This window comes from Rhea pennata, chromosome 8 (assembly GCF_028389875.1).
Source record: "Rhea pennata isolate bPtePen1 chromosome 8, bPtePen1.pri, whole genome shotgun sequence".
In the NCBI taxonomy this organism is placed as follows: domain Eukaryota; kingdom Metazoa; phylum Chordata; class Aves; order Rheiformes; family Rheidae; genus Rhea; species Rhea pennata.
The window spans coordinates 3,490,392-3,511,214 of record NC_084670.1 but is presented as its reverse complement, the minus strand read 5'-3'; the positions used below and the strand labels follow the sequence as shown (position 1 = coordinate 3,511,214).

Here is a 20,823-nt window from a genome sequence, read left to right as displayed (position 1 = left end):
ACCAAAATGGCATTCTGACACTTAATAAAATAGGATAGGTTAAAATGATCAGTCAAAACAATCACCACCTTACATTTCAGATTATTGTACTTTAAATGTACAAATCATTGTCAAATGATTATCAAGCTCCCTATGTTACAATGACTACTCTTCGTGTTTACCTGAGTATGGAGGGATGATACAGCAACAACTTCTACATTGAAAACACCTTTGTGATTATCTACCCACTTCATTCCAGGAAGCGGCACCTGTAGGTTAACAGAAAGATTAACTAGTATGTGACAGAAAGCAAAACTAAGATGTTTCTAATTACTATTGCCATTCTTTTTTATTTTACTGTCAGATCACACACAAACACACCTGTCTAAATTTAGCAGCATTTAAGAAGTAAATAATTTAGGAGTTAAAAATACAAATGCACAAACATATTATGCATATATACATTCTCTCACTTTTTTGACAGGAGTATTCTCTGGTGGATTTTCAGCATGAAGTGCAACTCACCTCTGGAGAAAGAACTGAATAAGCCTGTGGTGGTTTTTCCAATGAAACAGGTAGGCAGAACTGACCAGTCTTCAACCGTCCATTTTGAAGCATCGGTATCCACTTTAAAGAGAAGGAATTTAAAAAACCAGAAACACTAACTTCTTAAGGCTTTCTTAAACTCTGTAGGATTGAATTTCTCACTGAAATCTTTCCTTAATTAAAAATACAGTTACTTCAAAATGCAACAATTATAAAATTCTATAATGGTTTAAGTGTTGAAAGTCATGCTAAACGAATTGTAAACAAATGCATTATGAATGCAGCCTGTGCTGAAATACAAAAAGACTAAGACACTCACAGTGTATCCAACTGGAGTCTCCAGGGGAGTGTTTTGTTTTTGTTGGCAACTGACATGGTAGAAAGTAAAAAGCAGGTGGTGGTGATCTGTTAAAGTGGCTGGAAGCTTAATCTTGATTTCTTCATGAAAATCAGGCGATCTGTGCAGAGAGCAGACCCTCAACTGAGTTATCAATACAAACAGAGCAGTTCAGACTTGTATCATATGCTACCATATGCTTGAGACTGAATCCTTTGAGTTAAAGTATCTGGAAGGAAGGAAGTATATGGACTATCTCAAGGGATGAAACGCTTCACTTTCTGATTACCAAGAACTGGAAAAACTTGCAGTACGTATTTCCAATCCAGAAAAATACTTACAATATCTTCTAGCAGTTTTCCTAGTTTTGCTGAGATAGATGGGATTTTAATCACCAATGGCATCTCACTCAAAATTGGACAACTGCTTTTCTTTTCTCAGTCTAGGTATGTAAAACAGTATTTAAATAATTAGGATAAACATACCAAAATTCATCACCATTGAGCTCATTTTCATAACTGTCTTTAGGTTCCAAAGTATTGTTCGTGGTTAGTATAAAAATCTTTAAGAACATGTTTGTTCTTTCAGAAGAAAAAGATTTTTTTTTGTTTCATGAAAATACAAAGGATAAATGAAAGTATGTACTAAGAGTATTTGATAAAAATGATTCTACAACAGGAACCTACTGATCCTACCACAGGAGCAAATAAGGTTAATTTTTAAGTCTCCTTTCTATATATATTAAAAAAAAAAAAAAAAAAAAAAAAACTGCCTCTAAGAATCACATTTTATTGTGATTCTGAATTCCCAATTGCCTAAATTGAGAAGATAGACACCAGAATTGTTTCCAAGACATATGTATCACAGGCTATGCCTAGTCCTGCCACTGTTGAAAGAAACAGAGCGTCATTCTTCCATTTTCTGTATCTACACTGTCCGTTTAGCTCATTCTTGTATTACACCAGGGCCCTGGCCATCCTGCACACACAGTAGGTCAACCACAGCTCCCTTTTGAAATAGCCAGTTTCTTCCAAAAGGAAACCTGGTTTTCAGAGCAATTTACTCAATAAGCTGTTCCAGAAACAATAAGAACTGAAACAAGATTATCTTCAATTTAATCCCAGCAAACTGGCCCCTGAATGTTCCAAAGCACACAACATATACCCTTGGCATCCTGCAAAGAAAGCAGCAGTCGGGTGGGCTGCACTGCACTCCCCTCATCACATAGACATTTTGAATTGCAATGCTCCCCAAAGAGAGGGAACTTTGCCTCAAGGTCAAGATTGCTACACAAGCCTTGGAAGGAAATGGACTGGATTCTCCACAACGTGGACACAAATCACCCATTCCAAGGTATACCAGCCCAAAGTAGCTTGGATAGAGAGCCAGGCCACAGCAATGGACCAAACAGATGGGATCCTTCCCTGGTACAGTTACAAATACGACAGACATGTTCAGGACTCCTTACGCCAGCTGCAGTGAAATTATTTCCAAGAGCAAACATGTTTAATTTGTAACTACAGTCTAAATGGCTCTGAGTACCTAATAACTCAGGAAAATAACAAAGCACATGTGGACATAAGTGTAGACCATAAATCTTCATGCCTAACTTGAAGCATGTACTTATACCATCTGCTGAGTTTGGCTAAGTGCTTAGAATTACAGCTTCTGGCACAATGATCTTGACTGGTACCAAAGTAAACAAAGAGTCAGGCTCCTAGTCACTGCAGAACTCTAACTATAGTATCTGCTGACACTGTAGTTACTGTTAAGTGTTATGTAGATAGTCATTGTTAAATAAACAATGAGACGGATTCACAATTCAGTTACTCCACATTCACACTGCTAGAATTCCTTCTGGTTGGAATTATATTATCCACAGGGACCCATGTCCTTTTATAAAATATCTTGCGTTTTACCTGTTGTGATACACTACAGCTGTGTATGCTTCTTTGGAAAATTCAGGACAGCTAGATTTACCAAAGATGACCTGTGGGGGAAAAAAAAAAATCCCCTTGTTATATTGTGCCAAGAATTTGTTCCATAATCCTGCAGAGATATTTACAGCTAGAGTCCATGCAGCTGCATACAGTTACATCTGCTCCTTACTTGCTCCTTAACTCCTATGTAACATTTTACTCAGTCACTGAAGAGTTTAAAATTTTAATAATCTTAGTTACAGATGCACACAGATATGACTAATTGATGCATGTAAGGACTCTTCAGGCAGGGGTAACAGTGAGAGCATTTATCTGCTATTATGAATTCAGAAGATACTGGGAAAGACAGACAGACAAGACATCATGGAAATTGGGCCAACAGAACCCAGATAAGGCAAGCTAAAAAGAACAGAGAAGTTAATGAGTAAGAACAACTAACATCTCAACAGGTATTTTCATCACTAAGTCTCAAATTACCCTACAAGAAAGGCCAGTTTACAAGAGCTTTACAGAAGAATGCAGATTTGAATAGCCTATGAGGAAGGTACCTCACAGCTAGAACTTCACCAGATGCTGACCACTTCTGGCCCTGAATGCAAGTCTAACTGTCATCATCATATTTTTTGGAAACAGTAGCAAACATACTACTATTCCAAACACAGGGAGTGCACCGCAAACATTTTAACTTGAAAATTCTAGTTACTACACTGTTATTTGGCAAACTCGAAATAACAGTGGAGTTAGAACAGCCCCCCTTCGTTCTGAATTACTACAATTTTATACTCCCTATAAACTGTTGTTTTGAAATATATGTCAATGAGGCTTTTTTTAACACAGAGTTTTATGGCTGCAAGGTGTGCTTTGCCTTAGCAGCATGCAGCACTTACAGAAACTGAGCACAAAGTGCTTCTCTCACCGGCATAGCATTACTTGGATCCTCTCCATACATGAACTGGACTTTTACAGTGATATTTCTGGCAGATCCTTGGCGGTTGGCAAAGTTAAGGCTCTGAGGATAGACATAAAGAAGATTCCTGCAAGAGATAAATGCACTGAGTGAGTACCTCACTGTGAGAATGACAGGGTTCACACTGTTAATAATGCTTTTACTTAAAGCCCTACAAAAAAACATACAGATTCAAAGTGAAGGGCTTGACATTTTCCATTAGCCAGATGCCAGATGGTCTTCTCCTGAACATAAACACACACCCACACAAGCGATTTGGTAATGACTCTTGGTTTTAGACATCAAAGTCATAATTTTCTTAACTACCAGGATACTTGGAAAGGGTTCCTGTTTATAAAGGTGCTTGAAAAATACATCTAAAAACTTCTCAGAGATTATACTATCTAAGAAGTTCAAGTGGAAAGAAACGCATCAACAGAAAAAAACTGAGAAATGTTTACTTGTTCAACACAGAGTGGCTGGTTTTCTGCTAAATACTTTCCTTGCTGTAATCTGTTTTTTTCCTCCTTACATCATGATGACTTCAGATTACATGTCTCCTCTAAAAAATTAACTAAAGTAACAGATACTTGTAACTTCAGCAGATATGCAATCTTTGCAATAACGTGGAGGGAATGGTGCCTCCAATCCCACACCAAAATATCAAACTTCAGGGAAGATGTGGATCAATGAAAAATAGCAGCTGAGAAACAAGGATAGCCAAAAGGTCTGGAAAATAGTGGGGTAACCGGACTGAACCAGGATTGTTTAACTTTGAGGGGAATGGCTACGCAATGGAATGGATAATTCCATACGCTCTAGAAGTATCTGAAGAACTGCTGCAAAGAGCAAAGTAATAAAATGTTCATCATATCTATAGGAGATATGACAGCAAGTAATGGGCTGAAATTGCAGCAAAGAAGATTTAGGTCAGATATGAGGAAAACTTTCTGACTGTAAAGCTAGTTAAGCAGTAGAACAGATTGCTTGGGAAGGGTGTGAAATCTCCATTTTCTGAAACTTTTAAGGATATATTAGGCAAACACCTGTTCAGAATGGTTTAGACAACCTCATCCCTCACTGGAGAGAACCAGATTTTCAACGCTCCTTCCAGCTCCATTTCTTCAAGTCTATGATTATTTTAAATACAGAAATGAGCATGTGCAAAATTCTGTACTTTTTTTCTATCTTCTTATCCCTATTGAGTTCTATGAAAAAAGTTGGATTCACACATCATTAGCAAAATGGTCAACTGTGAGCCCCAGGCCTGCCATATGATTGAGTAATTCATACCTGCAGAAGTCCCTTATATGTTCATATGAGCCCACAAAAGACAACAGCCCCTGAACCATTCCACACAACAGGCTAAGTTGTTCAAAGGAAATACACGCTCTTTTGCTACAAAGCAGACAAAAGTGTACAAATTACTCTGTATCTAAAAGAACTCAGCCTGGAAGTCATCTATCCAACTTCCATACAGCCCTGCCCATCAGGATAGAGGCATTCTCCTTCTAACACCCAGTGGCTACAGGGTGCATAATTTATCACTCAGTGCTAGAGCTCCAACAAGAGGGACAGAGAGGGATCCTCATTGCAGCCTGGTCGTTAGGATACTGCATGCAAGTGAGGAGAGGCCTTGGTTCAGATTACTGCCTTGCTTATCTTAGGGAAAAAGAGAAGTGTTACCTTTTTCAAACACTGAAGCAACCAATCCTGTAATGAGTCCCAACTTATAAGGAAAGAGATGAAAGTAGTTCTCTTCCAATCTGCCCCCCCAGTTGGGAACTATTCATTGAATCTAAGCATAATTTATAAAGAGTACCCAATTCTGCTCCTTGTCCCAGAGAGACAAGAGACAACAGATGGACAAACAAAACTTCAGAAAGGAGCACAGCAGGCCAACTTTTTAAATGCAAAAAAGCAGCTCCTACAGAGCACTGGCAACAGTAGATAGAAAACAGAAAGGCACTTTTTTGATTGTCACAATGGCAGTGATTTGGTTGCTCTGTGTAGGCATCTGGTGCCATTTTAAATGCCACAGGTATCCAAAACATCTGCCCTGGTCTGGCAGATATGACAGAAGAGCCCACGCTCATCAGGAGGGACGGCTAGAAACAAGGTCAGCTTTCCTAGGCTGTCAGAAATTGCACTAGATGGCAAATGAATCCAATCCAAAGCTTTTGTTCTGACTGCATGTGTAACTCCTTTTCTCCTTGATATCCATGAGTACTCCCCATCCATACAGACACAGACTATTGCTGGTCCTAAGAACTTCTCTAAGAGTCTCAGAAAAAAAAGGTACTTCCTTGAAGCCAGCACCTGTATCAAGCAGTCCTGATGTAAAGCTCCAGAATGCTATACTGGGCAGCATTATGAAGCCAGGCAGAGGAATATGCTTAGCTGGCATGTGGGAAATTTCTTCTATTTCAAATGAAGTCCTTCATGCTGAATTAAGTTTTTGAATTCCATCCCCATTGGTCGCTTTACCTAATCAATGCTCTCTTATTATTTCAGAAGGGGCCTGTGCCTTTTTTGCGACTCTACTAAATTACTTTGTTCTGGCATGAATACATTTGCTCCTTCATGTGCTTTTTAAAATGAAAATGGATATGAAAATTTATTCTAAAATGTACATTGCTCATAAAACTTTCATTAAGTATTATTAGTGCTTAAGAGAAGGATTTAATGTATTTGGGAAGCCAGGCTACATGATCCCTATATTAAAGATAGTCTTACGCTTGGGGCTGATTTATGCTGAATATCAGAGATTAGCCTAAACCAAGCTTTCAGTTCTCATATCATCTCTACTGCTAGGGCTTGGCCCTGCTGGGAGCAAAGCAAACATTTCAAGAATTTGGTATCCCCCTAGAAAGAGGGTGGTAGAGACCTACAGCAGACACTAGAGCTGACATTACATTTTAGCCATAACAATAAACACGAGGAGCACTGTACCAGTCGACTGTCCCTCCACTGCTTTTCACCACCCTGCCCTCTGAAAATCTTACAGGATGATCATCCTGCATTCTGTTGGGAAGAAGTTTACGTTTCTTAGGGGAATTTAGATGCACAGATCCTGCTGTGGTACAGCTGGGAGACAATGGGGGAATCGAATGCTTGCTCCTATTAAGGCAGCTTCCCTCCAGAGCATTTCCCATTACAGATGTCAAGATTTTGTTCAGAATTTACATACAGGGAGGGGAAAATAAAGTCTCCAGGTGAAAAATCAGAATGTGATCCCAAGTGAAAAGATCCTCCTGTATTTTACCCTACATAGGTAAAAGCCAAGAGCTTCCTGTTAGCCATAAACACAGCTATAGGAGACTGGAAAGAGATGGACAATTGAAAAAAACACAAGAATGTTATAAACTGCTTAAGAAACCGATCCACCTCTTTTAGGTCCACCTTGAAAAGCTGACACCTCAGTTTCTCCTTCATTGCTCTCTTGCGTTTGCTAAGATGTTCTATCACTTTATCCTAACTTCTCAGTTGTGTACACAAATGCCAAGGCCTCAGTAGATGTTCTAGGACACAAGAGATGTAACCACCATCCTACAGAAAAAATGAAACAATAATACTTCTCTGCAAAGTGATGGTAGAAACTGCCTTGCTGCATGGGTAGGATATGCATCAAAGTTGCTGGGCTTTTAAACACAAAATAAGTGGCATGAAATGCCATAACCCTGTGCTATACACAGGCAGTGAGAAAGCAAGAGTGGAGAACAACTTTCTGATGAACCAGACACCAATGGAGAAAGTCTTAGATTACAGCATTCAATTCTCTAAAGAGGGGATGAAGGAAGGAAAAGGTATGTACCAGGAAAATAATACTGTAGCACCAAAAAACAAGCTGGACCTAAGCTGGTTAAACAAAAGGACCGCTGGTCCTTATGTTCTCAAGTAACAGCTACTTCCTAATGATATTATTCACAGATCTCTATCAATAAAAATTTCAGACAGAAGCTTTAAATCAAAGGACTTGTGTCTAGAGTTTTTATTACAATGCTATGCCAAAATGTATGCAAAGCTTACATTACTATCTCAAACAGATCTCAAATGTACATTTATCTCCATAAAGTGAACTGTTTAAGTGTGAAGTCTTCCTAAGCCAAGGAAATAATGGCACCAGGCAGTCCTCTAAATATTTATGTAATGTGATTGCAGCCATTTTCCAAAATCCTTCATAAGTGCATTAAAACATTAAGAGCTGGTCTTCAGCTGAGGGAATTCTAACCATTATTAAAACTTCCCTTTTCAGTAAAACCCAGAGACCTTGTTCTTTCCTTTATTCCTACAATAAAAATCCTTTCAAGTCAATTTAGTGAGGGTCATCCAGGTGCACGAAAGATCTTCAGGATCATGTTTGTTAAATACATCTTTTTTTGACTGTGTTGACAGCTCCCAGAAACAGGATTCCCCCCTAGGGTTTCAGTAACTCTTGAATCTCATGGTTTAATCATATGAGAAGGTTTTTTTTCCCTCTTGCCTTCCCATGTCCTGCTTTGCTTATGCATTCTGCGACTGTTGCGACATCTAAGAACTGGAGGTCGCTACTTTCAAGTGAGCTTCTCACTGCTTGACTTTACTGGTGCTGGCATTAATTTGGAACCTCCTAAAGCCTTTGGAAGCCATTTGTTGCATTCTCATTTTTGAGATGAGAGCACTTTGACTGCCCTTCCCATTAGGAAAGCAAACCTTTCTGAACGGTAGTGTCATGGCCTTAGACTTCTGCGTTCTGCACTCCATAGTGTTATTGCAATGCTCAGACACAGCCACGTTCCCACATCTTGCTGGGCTGCCATGTGTCACCGGGCCCGTGTGCACACCCTGTGGCTCAGGAACCACACTTGGCAGTGGGCCCCGGGGCCACACAGTGATACGCTTGTTAACTGGTTAACCTGTAGAAATACGGTAAAATGTCTGAGCTCTGGCTGCCCAGTTACTGACAGTTTTTGAGCAACCTCCTGTATTTTTCTGAAAATTAAGCCAAGAATTAAGATCTGAGGGTGGAAAGGAGGTGACAGGGGATGGGAGAATACAAAACTGCTTAAAAAGAAAAAAGAAAAGAAAAAAGGCTTTTTGTGACTGTAAGAAATAGCTGAAACATCAAAGAATTATTCCTTTGACACCCTGAAAAACTGAAGTCTCTAAAACTATTTTGAAAGGGCTTGCAGAAAGTATCTTTCTTTTTTAATTTTGCAACTAGTTCTTCAAATTTCGTAGCCCAAATCCAGCGTCAGATGGTAGAAGCTGAACTTCACGCACTATTACAGAGCATGTCAGGCTAAGATAAAAAAAAAAATGTACCTTAATTTCATCTACATAAGTGGCAGTTCTGTAACTTTCTCTACAAAATATACCAATATCGCTAAAGCACATGTTTATCTACCTTTTAAATGCTGGAAGTGTTTAAACAGGGCTGTCAGGTAAAATGTATCTTTGTCTATCAATGCAAAGCAAAAACTTTCAAATTTTTCAGAGTTAAATGTTAAGATCCCTAAAAGCTTCCCACACAGGCACAATACACTATCATTCCAGATCCTGCATGTGCTTATTTTTTACTCACTTGAGCCCCTCTTTATACACTTCCATTGATATTACCAAATGAGAAAGTTCTGCAGGAATGACTCATGCAAACCTTTCAAGCTGATCTCTGTCCCATAAACGAGTCTAACAAGAAAGTTCTAATACATTTTTAGTAGGGTTCAGTAAATACACATTTGATGAGTTTCTGTAGAAATTCATCTGAACAAATGGTTGATTTTAATGGAGAAAATAGCCTTCCACTGAAGAGCTTCTCTCCCTCACGGACATCCCCTGTGAAAGCAATTGACCTTGTCAAAGCTAAACCTCTGGAATAAAGCCCCATGCCATGCAAAACGCAGAATTAAGTATGATAAACACTCACTATCACAATAAAATTAAGAGTGAAAATAATGATCTTCATTTGAGCTCTGCTTACTAGACTTCTATATGTGGAGTTAAAAAGGCAGAAGCAGAAAGATTAAATGGTGTTTAATTTTAACAAAAAGATCCTAAGCAATTCTGTGTCACTCGGTACACTGAGCTTCCCAATTGCATCACTACAACATTTTTACTTTGCTCCAGCTGATGAATGCATTAATCTCCTTTCTCCAGAATGTTAGGCCCGATCCACACTGTCTTGCTGCTTTTCTATACTTTGTGCAGATATGCGAGTAAGTCTGATCCAAACCATTCATTAACCAGAGATGGGGACAAAAACAACAACAACAACAATCCAAGCAAAGGATTGCTAAGCAGACAAGAGGTTCCCCAGGATCCAGCAAAACCCTGAAAACCCTACAAAGAACATGCTATCATATGCATGGACTGATTTTCCTGTATTGCAATGGGTGATTCCACAAGGAAAAATATCTTTCATTGATACTTCACTGCTGCTTGAAAAACATACACTGTTCCAAGCAGAAACCCGTAGTAGAATAGGACATTTGTTTCGGAGAACCTATAGACTTGATTTATCTACTGCTTAAATGTTAAGCAGTAAACGGAATGGTAACGTGAGAAATGTAAGCATTGCATTCTCTATCACCCACCTCTGGCAAGTAACTCTTAAAAGGTAAGCTTCATATGGTGTAAATTACTGCACAAAACTTAAGATAGTAGAATCTCATCCAGGCAATCTCTAGATGTAATTCCCTCCTTCTCACTTAATCTGAAGTAGCTGACAAGGAAATTCACTGCAGCCCAATGAGTTACATCAGAAAATGATACAAGACAAGAATAAGATTGCATGAATCATCTGGGAATATTTTGCCCTTCCATTGCTTTATCAAAGAGGTACACAACCTAAAATATAGTGCTTAATGCTCTTTTAAGTATGGTAAATCCTTTTATACTCCTGGGGAAATAAAAAGAATCACATAACACGAAAAAAAGAAGCAATTTAGGCTCTTACCAAGGAGCTCTAAACTCAAATTTTGTCTGTTAAAAAAGTGTGTCACAAATACTTTGTGAGATCAATAATTTTATAAGAAAATGTCTGGCAGAATGAAAAGCTCAATACTTGTTTAATCAGCAACATGCCTGTCTCTAAGGGTTTATCTTCCTAGAAATCAACCTGGATTTGAGAAGGGTTACATTCGTTCAGTTACACAGTTTAATGATCAACTCATTGGTCTGCCTCTTCTGAAATGAACAGGAATATATATAGATTAAATTCTTCAACCTGGAACCATCACACAGCAAAAATTGTTAGCAGGAAAAGCCTCTCCATTCTGAACAACCAAAGAGTGTTAGGAATAGAAATATGAAAACCATTCTAATCTTTCTATTCATTGCCTCTATTTCAGCTACAGCTGAGAAGGACAATTCCTCCTTTGATTCTGCTGCACCTCCCGAGGTAAAATCAAGATTTGCAATGTTAGATGATGTCCGAATCCTAGCCAATGGTCTCCTCCAGCTTGGGCATGGTCTTAAAGACTTTGTCCATAAGACAAAGGGGCAAATGAATGATATCTTTCAAAAACTTAACATTTTTGACAAGTCCTTTTATGAGCTCTCACTTCAAACTAGTGAAATCAAAGAAGAAGAAGAACAGCTCAGACAAACTACTGCCAGACTGCAAATCAACAATGAAGAGATAAAGAATCTCTCTCAGGAGATGAATTCAAAGATCGAATACCTCATACAAAACAAAATCCAGCTGCAAGAGAAAGTCTGGGGCCTAGAAGACAAAGTCACTAAATTGGCTATTATCCAGCCTACAATGCATGAGACAAATGAAATTTCTTCACTCAAAGTAAGTAGACTTGTGAAATTGCCTGAGATGCAAAGCCAAAGTAAACTGTGATGCTATTTTCAGTATTTATGCAATAGAAGCTCATGTCTTTCCTGCACCTTCACTGTTATACGACTGTGTATCTTCGGAAATAAATCTGTGTAATAATCTTGTAAGAACCACTGTGTCTTATTTGACATGCTCTTTATTTTACAGTAAAATTCCCCGGTGAAATTGGTGCAAAAATGGTGAAATGACATGACACTATGCTTTTCTCAGTATTTTTTTTCTGCACATAAATTTTAAGAAATTCTGTAAATATAATGATACCAAGTTTTGAAATCAAGAAAATAATGTGATTACCAAGCCTACAGCTTAGTATTTCATCAGTTCACTGCAAAATAATACATTATAACATTAAAACAATAAACCATTAAGCTTTGAAGAGGGGTATCTGTAGTACCTATATGACCTCCAGAACCAAAGAATCTTGCAACAGTCAACAGACTTAACCTGAATACATGCAAGTACGCAAGTGGATATAAAGTTTTCTACCTAAAAATAAGCAAATATTAACTCTATTCTGCAGAAGCATAAAATGACTAAGCAATTTGTCTGAGAAAACACTGGATATTCAAGTCAGAGCAGAAAGCTGAATCCAGATCTTCCAAATTCCAAGCTAATATCCTAAACACTGGGAATTATTCCTTTCTTGGGATCAGTGGCATGTATTTGGTCAGAATCAAGAGCCAACTGCAGAGAATGTAACTGTTCTGGATATAAAAATGAAAGGGAAATAACAACAACAGAAAAAAGCCTATGATGCTGCTAGTAGTTTTGTCTCAAGGACTCAGAAATCTGGGTGTTCATTTCAGAGGCAAGGAAATCTGCCCTTTTAGAGGAAGGGCAGGCAGCCCTAAGGGAAACGAAAGGCAATGTTAAATGGTGTGTGCCTCTCAAAACTGATCCTGTAACAAGAGTTAGCTAGGCAGTGTCACTATAAAGGCCTTAAATTGCTTCTAAACACAACCTCCCTCCCTCCCTTCCCTGTCCTCAGGCTTTTGTGGAGCAGCAGGACAACCACATTAAGCAACTTCTTAAAATTGTAGAGGATCAGCATGCACAACTCGACAGACAGCACAGTCAAATAATGGAGCTGGAAGATAAGGTACAGTAACCGACTACATTTCTCTTTTCTGGATCTATCGTCTCTCACAACAGAGGAGGAGCTAATGGCTCAGCAATTCATTTGGGCCAACTACCTCTCTTTTTCATATCTTGGAGGGATTGAGGAGAGGATAAACAATTTAGACTGCAAACAGATACCTTTTTGGGTGTGAGAGACAGCTGTGCTACTGTGAAGGAAGCTAATTTTCTTGTTTTTCCTCCCCTTACCTATCATATTATTGTTCTCCTATTAGTCTGTTAAGTATCACTTTTTTCTATCTCTTTCTTCTTTTTCAATATTCACTCCAATTGGGAACCATCTTCTGCTAACATGTGTAACCGTAACTGGCTATAATTGACATGATTATATTACTAGTTCTGCTATAAAAGCAAAAGGCCTCTCACCTTGAGGAACCATAGTTCTGTGCTCTTTAGATGCTAGTACTAGTTGTCTAAGTGATGTCACCTGAGGAAGTTAAACCTGTTTGCTCATTAAGACGTACTTCACTTCATGAAAACTATGTTGTTTGAGCAGTGAAATAGTTAACGTAAAGGTAACTGAAATCTACCCAAACAATCCTAATTGTTTTTGTATTGTTAATTGGATACATAAGGATTCATAAGAAAAGTTATTCTCTACAATGTATTGTTTGACTTGATGTATGAATCTCTCAATTCCAGAGCCTTGAGAAATTAACAGTATGTAATTGTGGTTCTTTTCAGTTAAACCACCTAGAGCTCCAGGAAATCACAGAAAATTCCTTTATTGTGGATCAAACAGAACCAGAGGCCACTCCCTTCCTTGTGCACAATTCAACTGCTGTAAAGTACAAATTTGATGGTGAGACCATATGCCTTAAATGTGACTACATGGTGCATAATTTTTGCAGTATTCTGTGTGAAAGTTTTGTGCTGTTTTTAAATAGTCAAAGACTAAAAGAAAAAAAATCTTATTTTATATAGAACATTGGGAAAAGGAGAAAAGGAGCTAGATTCCTGCTTTTGGAAACAGTCATCCTGTATTTAGCCCCACTGTCAATGTATACCTGTCTCCTGACACACAGGAATGTCAGGAATAACGAAATAATTGTGCCCTCCTCCGTCAACCTCCATTCATTCACTGTGAGCAGGTGCCACGGCAATCCTTTTACTGCCACTTCTGGTGTTGCTGATGCCTGTCTCAGCAAGCATGTACAGAGAACAAATTTATTTCACATAGGCCAGTTGCAGAATTTGGAAGAGTTTTTTGTTTTTGTTCTTGTTTTTTTTAAGTGATATTTCTGAACTGCAGCAATGGGAACAGTGTTTGTTGGGAACTTTATGAGGGGTGTGAAAGTCCATTTGCCAGGATCTAGTCTTAGGCCATACAAGTTTACTAAAATTATTTAAATTGAAACCCTGCCTGCCTAATTTAGAAAGTATAGGAGGTCCAACCACTGGCTCTTTGCAGTATTACCAAGCCCACAGCAGGAAAAGAATTTTTACGTTTCATGACATCTATTGTAAAATCAAATGATGACCGAAAAGATTGCTCTGGTTCTTCTTTTTTAGTGAAATTCAACTTACAAAGCTAGATTAAAATTTACCACATCCAAAACAGGATTTGCAACTGTCTGATGTTTGCTTTCCTAGGTGCTGCTCCTGACTGCACGGCTCTCTATAACAGCGGCATACGGTCCAGTGGTATTTACACTATTAAGCCCAATGGCTCAGAAGCTTTCGATGTCTACTGTGAAATGAAATTTGGTAAGACACTTGTGCTAGCAACAGTCTAATCTCACACAAGCAGTTTTCTATAAACCAGAAAACTGTGTTCCATTCCAAAGTACTCGAAAATTTAGCATGGCTCTTGGATCCTCTTGACCTCTTTATTGCACTGTATATGTTCTAAACTTTCCTATTGTCTAAAGTCTCCATAACACTGCTTTCATATGTACGGGCCTTTTGTTTATACTGAGGAAAGGAGTTTGACTCCCGTGAAACAAATTAAGTACATTTTAAAAAAAGGGGAGGGGGCACCTTTATGTACAGAGAGCGAAAATGGCAATTATAAATGCCACTATGCTACAACCATGAAGTAACTCTTCCAAATCAAAGCACATCGTAAATAGCAAATACCTTAGCAAAATTTTGTTCAGATAACACGGACTATTGCTTGAGACTTAGATATCACAAACTAACCCAAAAAGTTGAGTCTTGGAGACAGGATTCCTACTAGCATATCTCTACCTATGTCAAGTTGGTAACTAGTTATCATATGGATCCAGAATTATCACAGACTAGCTGAAACAAGCCAGAAAACACTCATATTCTATCTTTGTAAGTAATCCATTTGACTATTTCCTTTGACATTGCCTGTTGTCTGGCCAGTTTGTTTGTTCCCCAGTTTTTTCACCTGGCCATACAGCCTCCTGCGTGCATCCTCTCCACCTTCCCTGGGCCGTCCCTTTACCACATCTACCCAGAGAGTCTAACAGCACCCTGACACAAACGTGGCCGGGCAATGTGATCCGGATGTGGAAACATAATTGGCATAGGGTTGCCCTCTGCAAAAAGCTCCCTGGGTTATATTTGTTGAAACTGGTTAAACAAGGGTGTCATGACCTGGTCAGAATAAAGATCCTACTGCAGTCAATCAGACAAAGCCTCCAATATTTTATATCAAATTTAGAGTCGCATTCCCAGCAATCAAGCACTATTATTAAGAGCCTGACAAACTGATAATATGTCTGGATCATTTAATTTTTCTTTTTAGCATTTTCCATTGAAGGCACCTGCAATGCAAACCCATTTTCTTCTTCACTGCAATAGACAGTGAACACACGTAAGGGCAGACACAAGCAGTGCAGTCTAAGTCAGCAAGCTCATGAACTCAGTCATGTTCCATCTTGTCGCTAGTAGTTTAACACTTAAGCTAGGTATGTGACTTATCTCCCTTTTGCATTCACAGGCAGCTCTTGGACTGTAATTCAGAACAGAGTGGATGGATCACTAGATTTTAACCAAACCTGGGACACCTATGAGCATGGTTTTGGTGATCTCAATGGTAAAACTCCTTTTTCGCTTCTTTATTTTTTATCAGTTGCTGCCAGAAGCTGAATCTTCCTAACTAAAGGTGTTCACATAAGAGCAAACAAAACCTGCAATCAGATCTGAATAGTTAATATCTAATTAGTGCAAGGCCAGAGAGAGCTTATCAGAAAATGTAACTCTGTAAATCTGCACACACCTTCCAATTCATGTTTAGAAACATTTGTTAAATCACAGCTGAAATGTCTGAAAGATGATTTGAATTATTGAGATTTTAGCACTTATAAAAGAACACCCACACACACACCAAAAAAAAAAAAAAAAAAAAGCCTTTAGATCTCATACATGCAAAACCTCAGCAATATGCTACTGCTACTTCTTCTCAAGCTTTCTGACAAACCTCAAGACAGCCTGAGGATGTGTGCTCCCTTACACAAACACCTCCGGCTTCCCAGGGCGACAGCCAGTCGCCTCACCTAGCCACATAGGGTGAGCAAACACCCACGTTCACCTGTTAATCATCAGCTCCAAGGAATTTTAGCACCAGGGGCTGGCCAACAGCCCCCCCATCCAGAGCATTTTGCCCATTTTTGCTCTTTCTGATGGTAAGGTTCTACTTTTGTTTAGAAAATATTTAATCTTTCTGGGCACAGCATAGATTAAAACCTCACCAATTTTGGGGGCATAATTTATTTCTTTCACCTCTGTTACAACAAAGAGCTGCTGCACCTCAACCCTCCTCCCATTTTGGCACAGTAGCTCAGGACTGAGGTAGACTTTTACCTATACAACTTACTATAATAAACGCCACAGCTGCCCGTGGATCGGTCTCCCAATTCCCCTAAGCTAAACCAACATGAAACCACACTTTTTCAGCATCAGAAAGATTTCACAGAGGATCATATTATTCAGAACTATGTACTACCCAGTTCTGTGCTCCACGGTCTAATAGATAAAACATAACAAGCCACCGCTTCTGACCCGTATACTGCACAGGTGTTTTACTCAACCACCTTGTCTTCTATTGCTTTAAATGCCACCTGGATGTATGGCATTCACATTCAACTGGACTATTTCTATATGTGGCAATCATCTACCATGCACTGACATCAGTGGCAAATACAATAAGCTACTTAATGATTGAGCTAGGAAACAAGGAAACTAATCATCAGGAATTTTAACAAAAGAAAAATGCGAAAGTTAAATTCACTGTGTACAGTGAATAATCCCCTTTAAATACTATATTTTCACTGGTACCACACACAGGTTATCTGTAAAAACCAAATTCAATAGCAGTATGATCTATACAGGGTGATAGGGAGAGTTTATCACATAGCCCCTTCCCCCATTAAATCTCTAGCTTTGATTCTCCATTGATGACTTCTTCTGTCTCCAAAACTTCAACTTGGATCTCTCTTGATTCTGACATTGTTCAGCTTATTTGAACATACAATTTCAAATCTTGATATTTTAAAGGTGAATGAATTATGTGAGGTTAAATATGCAAAAAGCATGGTAAGTGTGTTCAGTCTCCATTCCATGTTAACTGTATTTATTTATTATGACTTTGCAGAAGAATTCTGGCTAGGTCTGAATAAGACCTACTCCATTACTAAACAAGGGGACTACATTTTACGGATTGAGCTGCAGGACTGGAAAGATAATAAACGATACATCGAGTATGCATTCAGCCTGGGAAGCCCCAAAACAGACTACATTCTCCAGCTTTCACGGATCTCCGGGAACATCCCCAACGCACTGCCTGAACAGACAGAATTGAAATTCTCAACCACAGACCATGACATGGACATAGCAAACAACTTCAACTGTCCAGAAAACTATCTAGGTACTAGTATGCTGGATACACTAAAATGCAGTTTCTCTGTTACATGAATTACAGTATTATGCTTTAGTGAGGAGTTACTTATATTAGCCTGACTTGAAAATGGAAACGAGAGAGTAGCAGTATCTTTCTCCTTGAAAAAGAAGACACAAAATATTTATTTTTTTGGCAGATGAGAGTTCTAAATTGACAAAGCATCATCACTCTATTTTATAGAGGGGTAAAACTAAAGCATAGTGAGACTGCAAAGGACTAACATTAGAAATAGAATGAAATACAATTCTAAGATGAAATCATGAGCTATAAAGTTCTTCCTCTGAGGCCTGCTCTGGTATGGGAACCTTAGGTCAGATAGTGTAATCTTTCCTTGTTTAATAAAAAATAAATAAATAAAAGAGAGAGAGAGAGAGAGAGAGAGAAAAGAGAATGAATTGACTCTTAACTCCACTTTGACTATAAAGCACAAATTACAGATAACGATAAGTTTGATGATGAGTTTCCATCGAAAGGCAGACACTAGCTGTTTGTCAAGTATATACACTATAATCACTCTCAAACCAACAGGGTAGATGCAAGGCTGAAGTCATATTTCTCCTTAATTTGGTTAAGAGATTTCTAAACTGTTTGAATTTATGAAGCTTTTATGTTTTTCCAGTCTATAGAAAAAAGCAAACAACCCAAAAAGCAATTAATAGTTCAGTCACAGGATATAGAGTTGCCCCCCCCCCCCCCAACAATTACTTTATGTAACAAACATTTTGTGGCTGCCATTCCAGGCTTTAACATTACTAACATCTGAATTAATGCTGAAAGCCACTCAGCTCTAGTGACCATAAAGCAGGTGGCCAATGAATTTCAAGGCGATAAACTTCTCTTTTTAAACAGAGACACTCTGCCAGTCCTTTGCCTGCAGAACTGAGGTTACAATTTAATCTAATGATTAGGGAAATCAACCAATAAAAAAGATAATCTGTTCACTAAAAGCTGTCAGTGCTCTTCACCCTCCTGCAGAGGTAGGGATTCAAGAGCTCTTTGTTCTTGGGAAAAATATCATAAATCAGAAAGCCAGTTGTAGAGGGAGTTTTCCTGTAGTTTCCTGTAGTTGTCACAGGAAATACATAAGGGCTGAGTTAACTTCTGAAGTGTCTCGGCTCAGCAGCAGCCTTTGTGCGTGCAGTGCCGTATGCACCGCTGCTGTCGTGCCAGTGGTCACTATCTGCTTCACCATCTTTGTACTGGCACTCAAGTTGCAAGTGCAAGCAGGTTTATGCATAAGCAGCTTATCCTTTGAGTATACTGAGTAATTGCCACAAACAACAGAAAGACTTTTGCTGGAGCTGACCTAGAGAGGGCCTACTTTGCAAATGCAAGCTTTCTAGTCAGAAACTGAGCACAGTATTTCAGAGTTCAACTCACATAAGTGACATTACAGTATTTTTCTTTAGGAGGCTGGTGGCACAGTGAATGTGAGGAAACCAATCTCAATGGGAAATACGTCACACCAAGGTCAAGAGGAAGATTAGACAGAAGAAAAGGCTTATACTGGAAGCCTAAGAAAGGAAGATACTATCTACTCAAGTCAACCAAAATAATGATCCACCCAACAGATTTAAAAAGTTTTGACTGAATAGTCAACTTGACGCATTTTAATTCAGACTGAACATTAAATATAACATGAACTTTTTGATGTAATAACAACAGGTGCATGTCTAAATCCATGCACTGTATGTATGGTGTAGTCTCCAATGACATAAACCCTGAGGCATTTGCGATCTTCTTGCAGTATGTTTGGTGAGTATTCTCATTACCCCTACCCCAAATATCAATGGGCTGCAAGTGTAGCTTTAGCTCCCTGTGATCAAACTCTAATCTTGTATTTCATATATTAGGTAATATTGCTTGAGGAAAAAGGATTTTCAAGCTGTTGCATTTGTTTCTGGGTTGTGTGGGAGAGAACAACCAAAGCGTTTCAGTAAACCTAACAGCCTGTCAAAAACGCTACAGAAAACTTTAAGGCATTAATCTGTAAGAAAAAAGGATTTTGTTTTGTAAGGTAACTAATTTTATGTTTGGTTCACGTTATTGTTGCAGAATATTTCTACGAGCAAATGAAAAATGGGTAATTCCCTGTTTTATGGTTCCATGCATTTCCAGACAAACTTCCAGCAGTGTAGGTCGGGCTGATGTTTCCTGAAGCACTGTAGTCACACAGCTCTAGATGTTTACAAACATATCAAGAAAGTTAAAGCACAGACCCAATCTTTTAGATATCATGCTCTGAAGAATAAGATTACTTACTGAAAGTTAAGAAGTAAGCTTCAAAGCTTGCAGAAATGAATGAGAGATGTTTTCTATTCATTTCAAGGGATTCAGAGCCATCCCTTTGCTACCATTTAGTTCATCTCACTGAAAAATTAAATGAAAGACCAAGTGGGCATGCAACAAAATGCCTTTCAAACAGAAAACAGTTGAGTAATGTGCACTTCTGGAGCAGCTCTTGACGGAGTGAGTGGTACCATCTAACCTATCCTGCATAAAAGGGCTATATAACAGTGTTAGTCCTGCACCTAAGAACATTTACACATTTGTTTAACTTCATTCAACTGCCGAATCCTTTAAGACAGTAGGACTGTTGACATGTTTGTGGATGGCCAGCTGTGGAAGTTCTTCCTGACAAAGACCTCAATTCTGCAGCTATATTGAGTCATATTGACTTAAATATCTTACCTAACTCTTGTACAGTGTGGATTTTGTATCTCAACACTCGTAACCATACAGAAAAGATTTTCAAATTGTAATGTGTCAGAGTGAAACAAGTGTAAATAGAATGTGCTAATTACAGAGAAACTGCAAAAGTACTTTCACTTCTTATGGATTTATTGCAAAGAAGAGATCACACAGTGCTGCTTATTGTACTGGTGTATTTTAATCTTTGATTATCTAACATCTACAAAAAAAAACCTAATAAATTATACTTCCAAAAAAACCATGGGATATGGAACTTGAGTAAACTGTCCTGTAAGATATGGTTTCTAAAAATATGGTTTGTATTTATCTAACTTTTTATTATAAAAAGTAGCTTACCTGGTAATTCAATTCAAACTACTCAACTAAAGAAGACAGTTCTACTCAGACGTGTGTTATTTTGAAAGATACCATGAAGAAGTTTTAAATAAATACAGAAAAATAAAGAAATCTGTTCCCTGCCTGGTCTTAGTTTTAAAAAAAAGTTATTGTTCTGAAATACTCTAAAATAATATTTGTATCTTCTAGATCTTC

At 38.4% G+C, this 20,823-nt stretch overlaps 2 protein-coding genes across 11 annotated transcripts in view; one reads left to right on the top strand and one right to left on the bottom strand.

Annotated features, from left to right (window-relative positions):
- DOCK7 (dedicator of cytokinesis 7) overlaps window positions 1-20,823 on the bottom strand; it is a 109,557-nt gene that overhangs the window by 46,308 nt on the left and 42,426 nt on the right. For 9 of the 10 annotated variants that reach the window (XM_062581982.1, XM_062581980.1, XM_062581981.1 and 6 more), the window contains exons 15-19: window positions 3,719-3,836; window positions 2,782-2,852; window positions 845-983; window positions 505-606; window positions 162-248 (exon numbers count right to left, since the gene is read on the bottom strand). In XM_062581982.1, the coding sequence (XP_062437966.1) occupies window positions 162-248; window positions 505-606; window positions 845-983; window positions 2,782-2,852; window positions 3,719-3,836 (517 nt within the window). Of the gene's footprint in view, window positions 1-161; window positions 249-504; window positions 607-844; window positions 984-2,781; window positions 2,853-3,689; window positions 3,837-20,823 lie in introns of those variants that run through there. The other variant, XM_062581979.1, reaches the window with a different exon arrangement.
- Window positions 11,034-19,171, top strand: ANGPTL3 (angiopoietin like 3). The gene is made up of 7 exons (XM_062580889.1): window positions 11,034-11,525; window positions 12,562-12,672; window positions 13,395-13,512; window positions 14,304-14,417; window positions 15,622-15,717; window positions 17,275-17,553; window positions 18,993-19,171. The coding sequence occupies exons 1-7, from the start codon at window positions 11,034-11,036 to the stop codon at window positions 19,169-19,171; spliced, it is 1,389 nt and encodes a 462-aa protein (XP_062436873.1).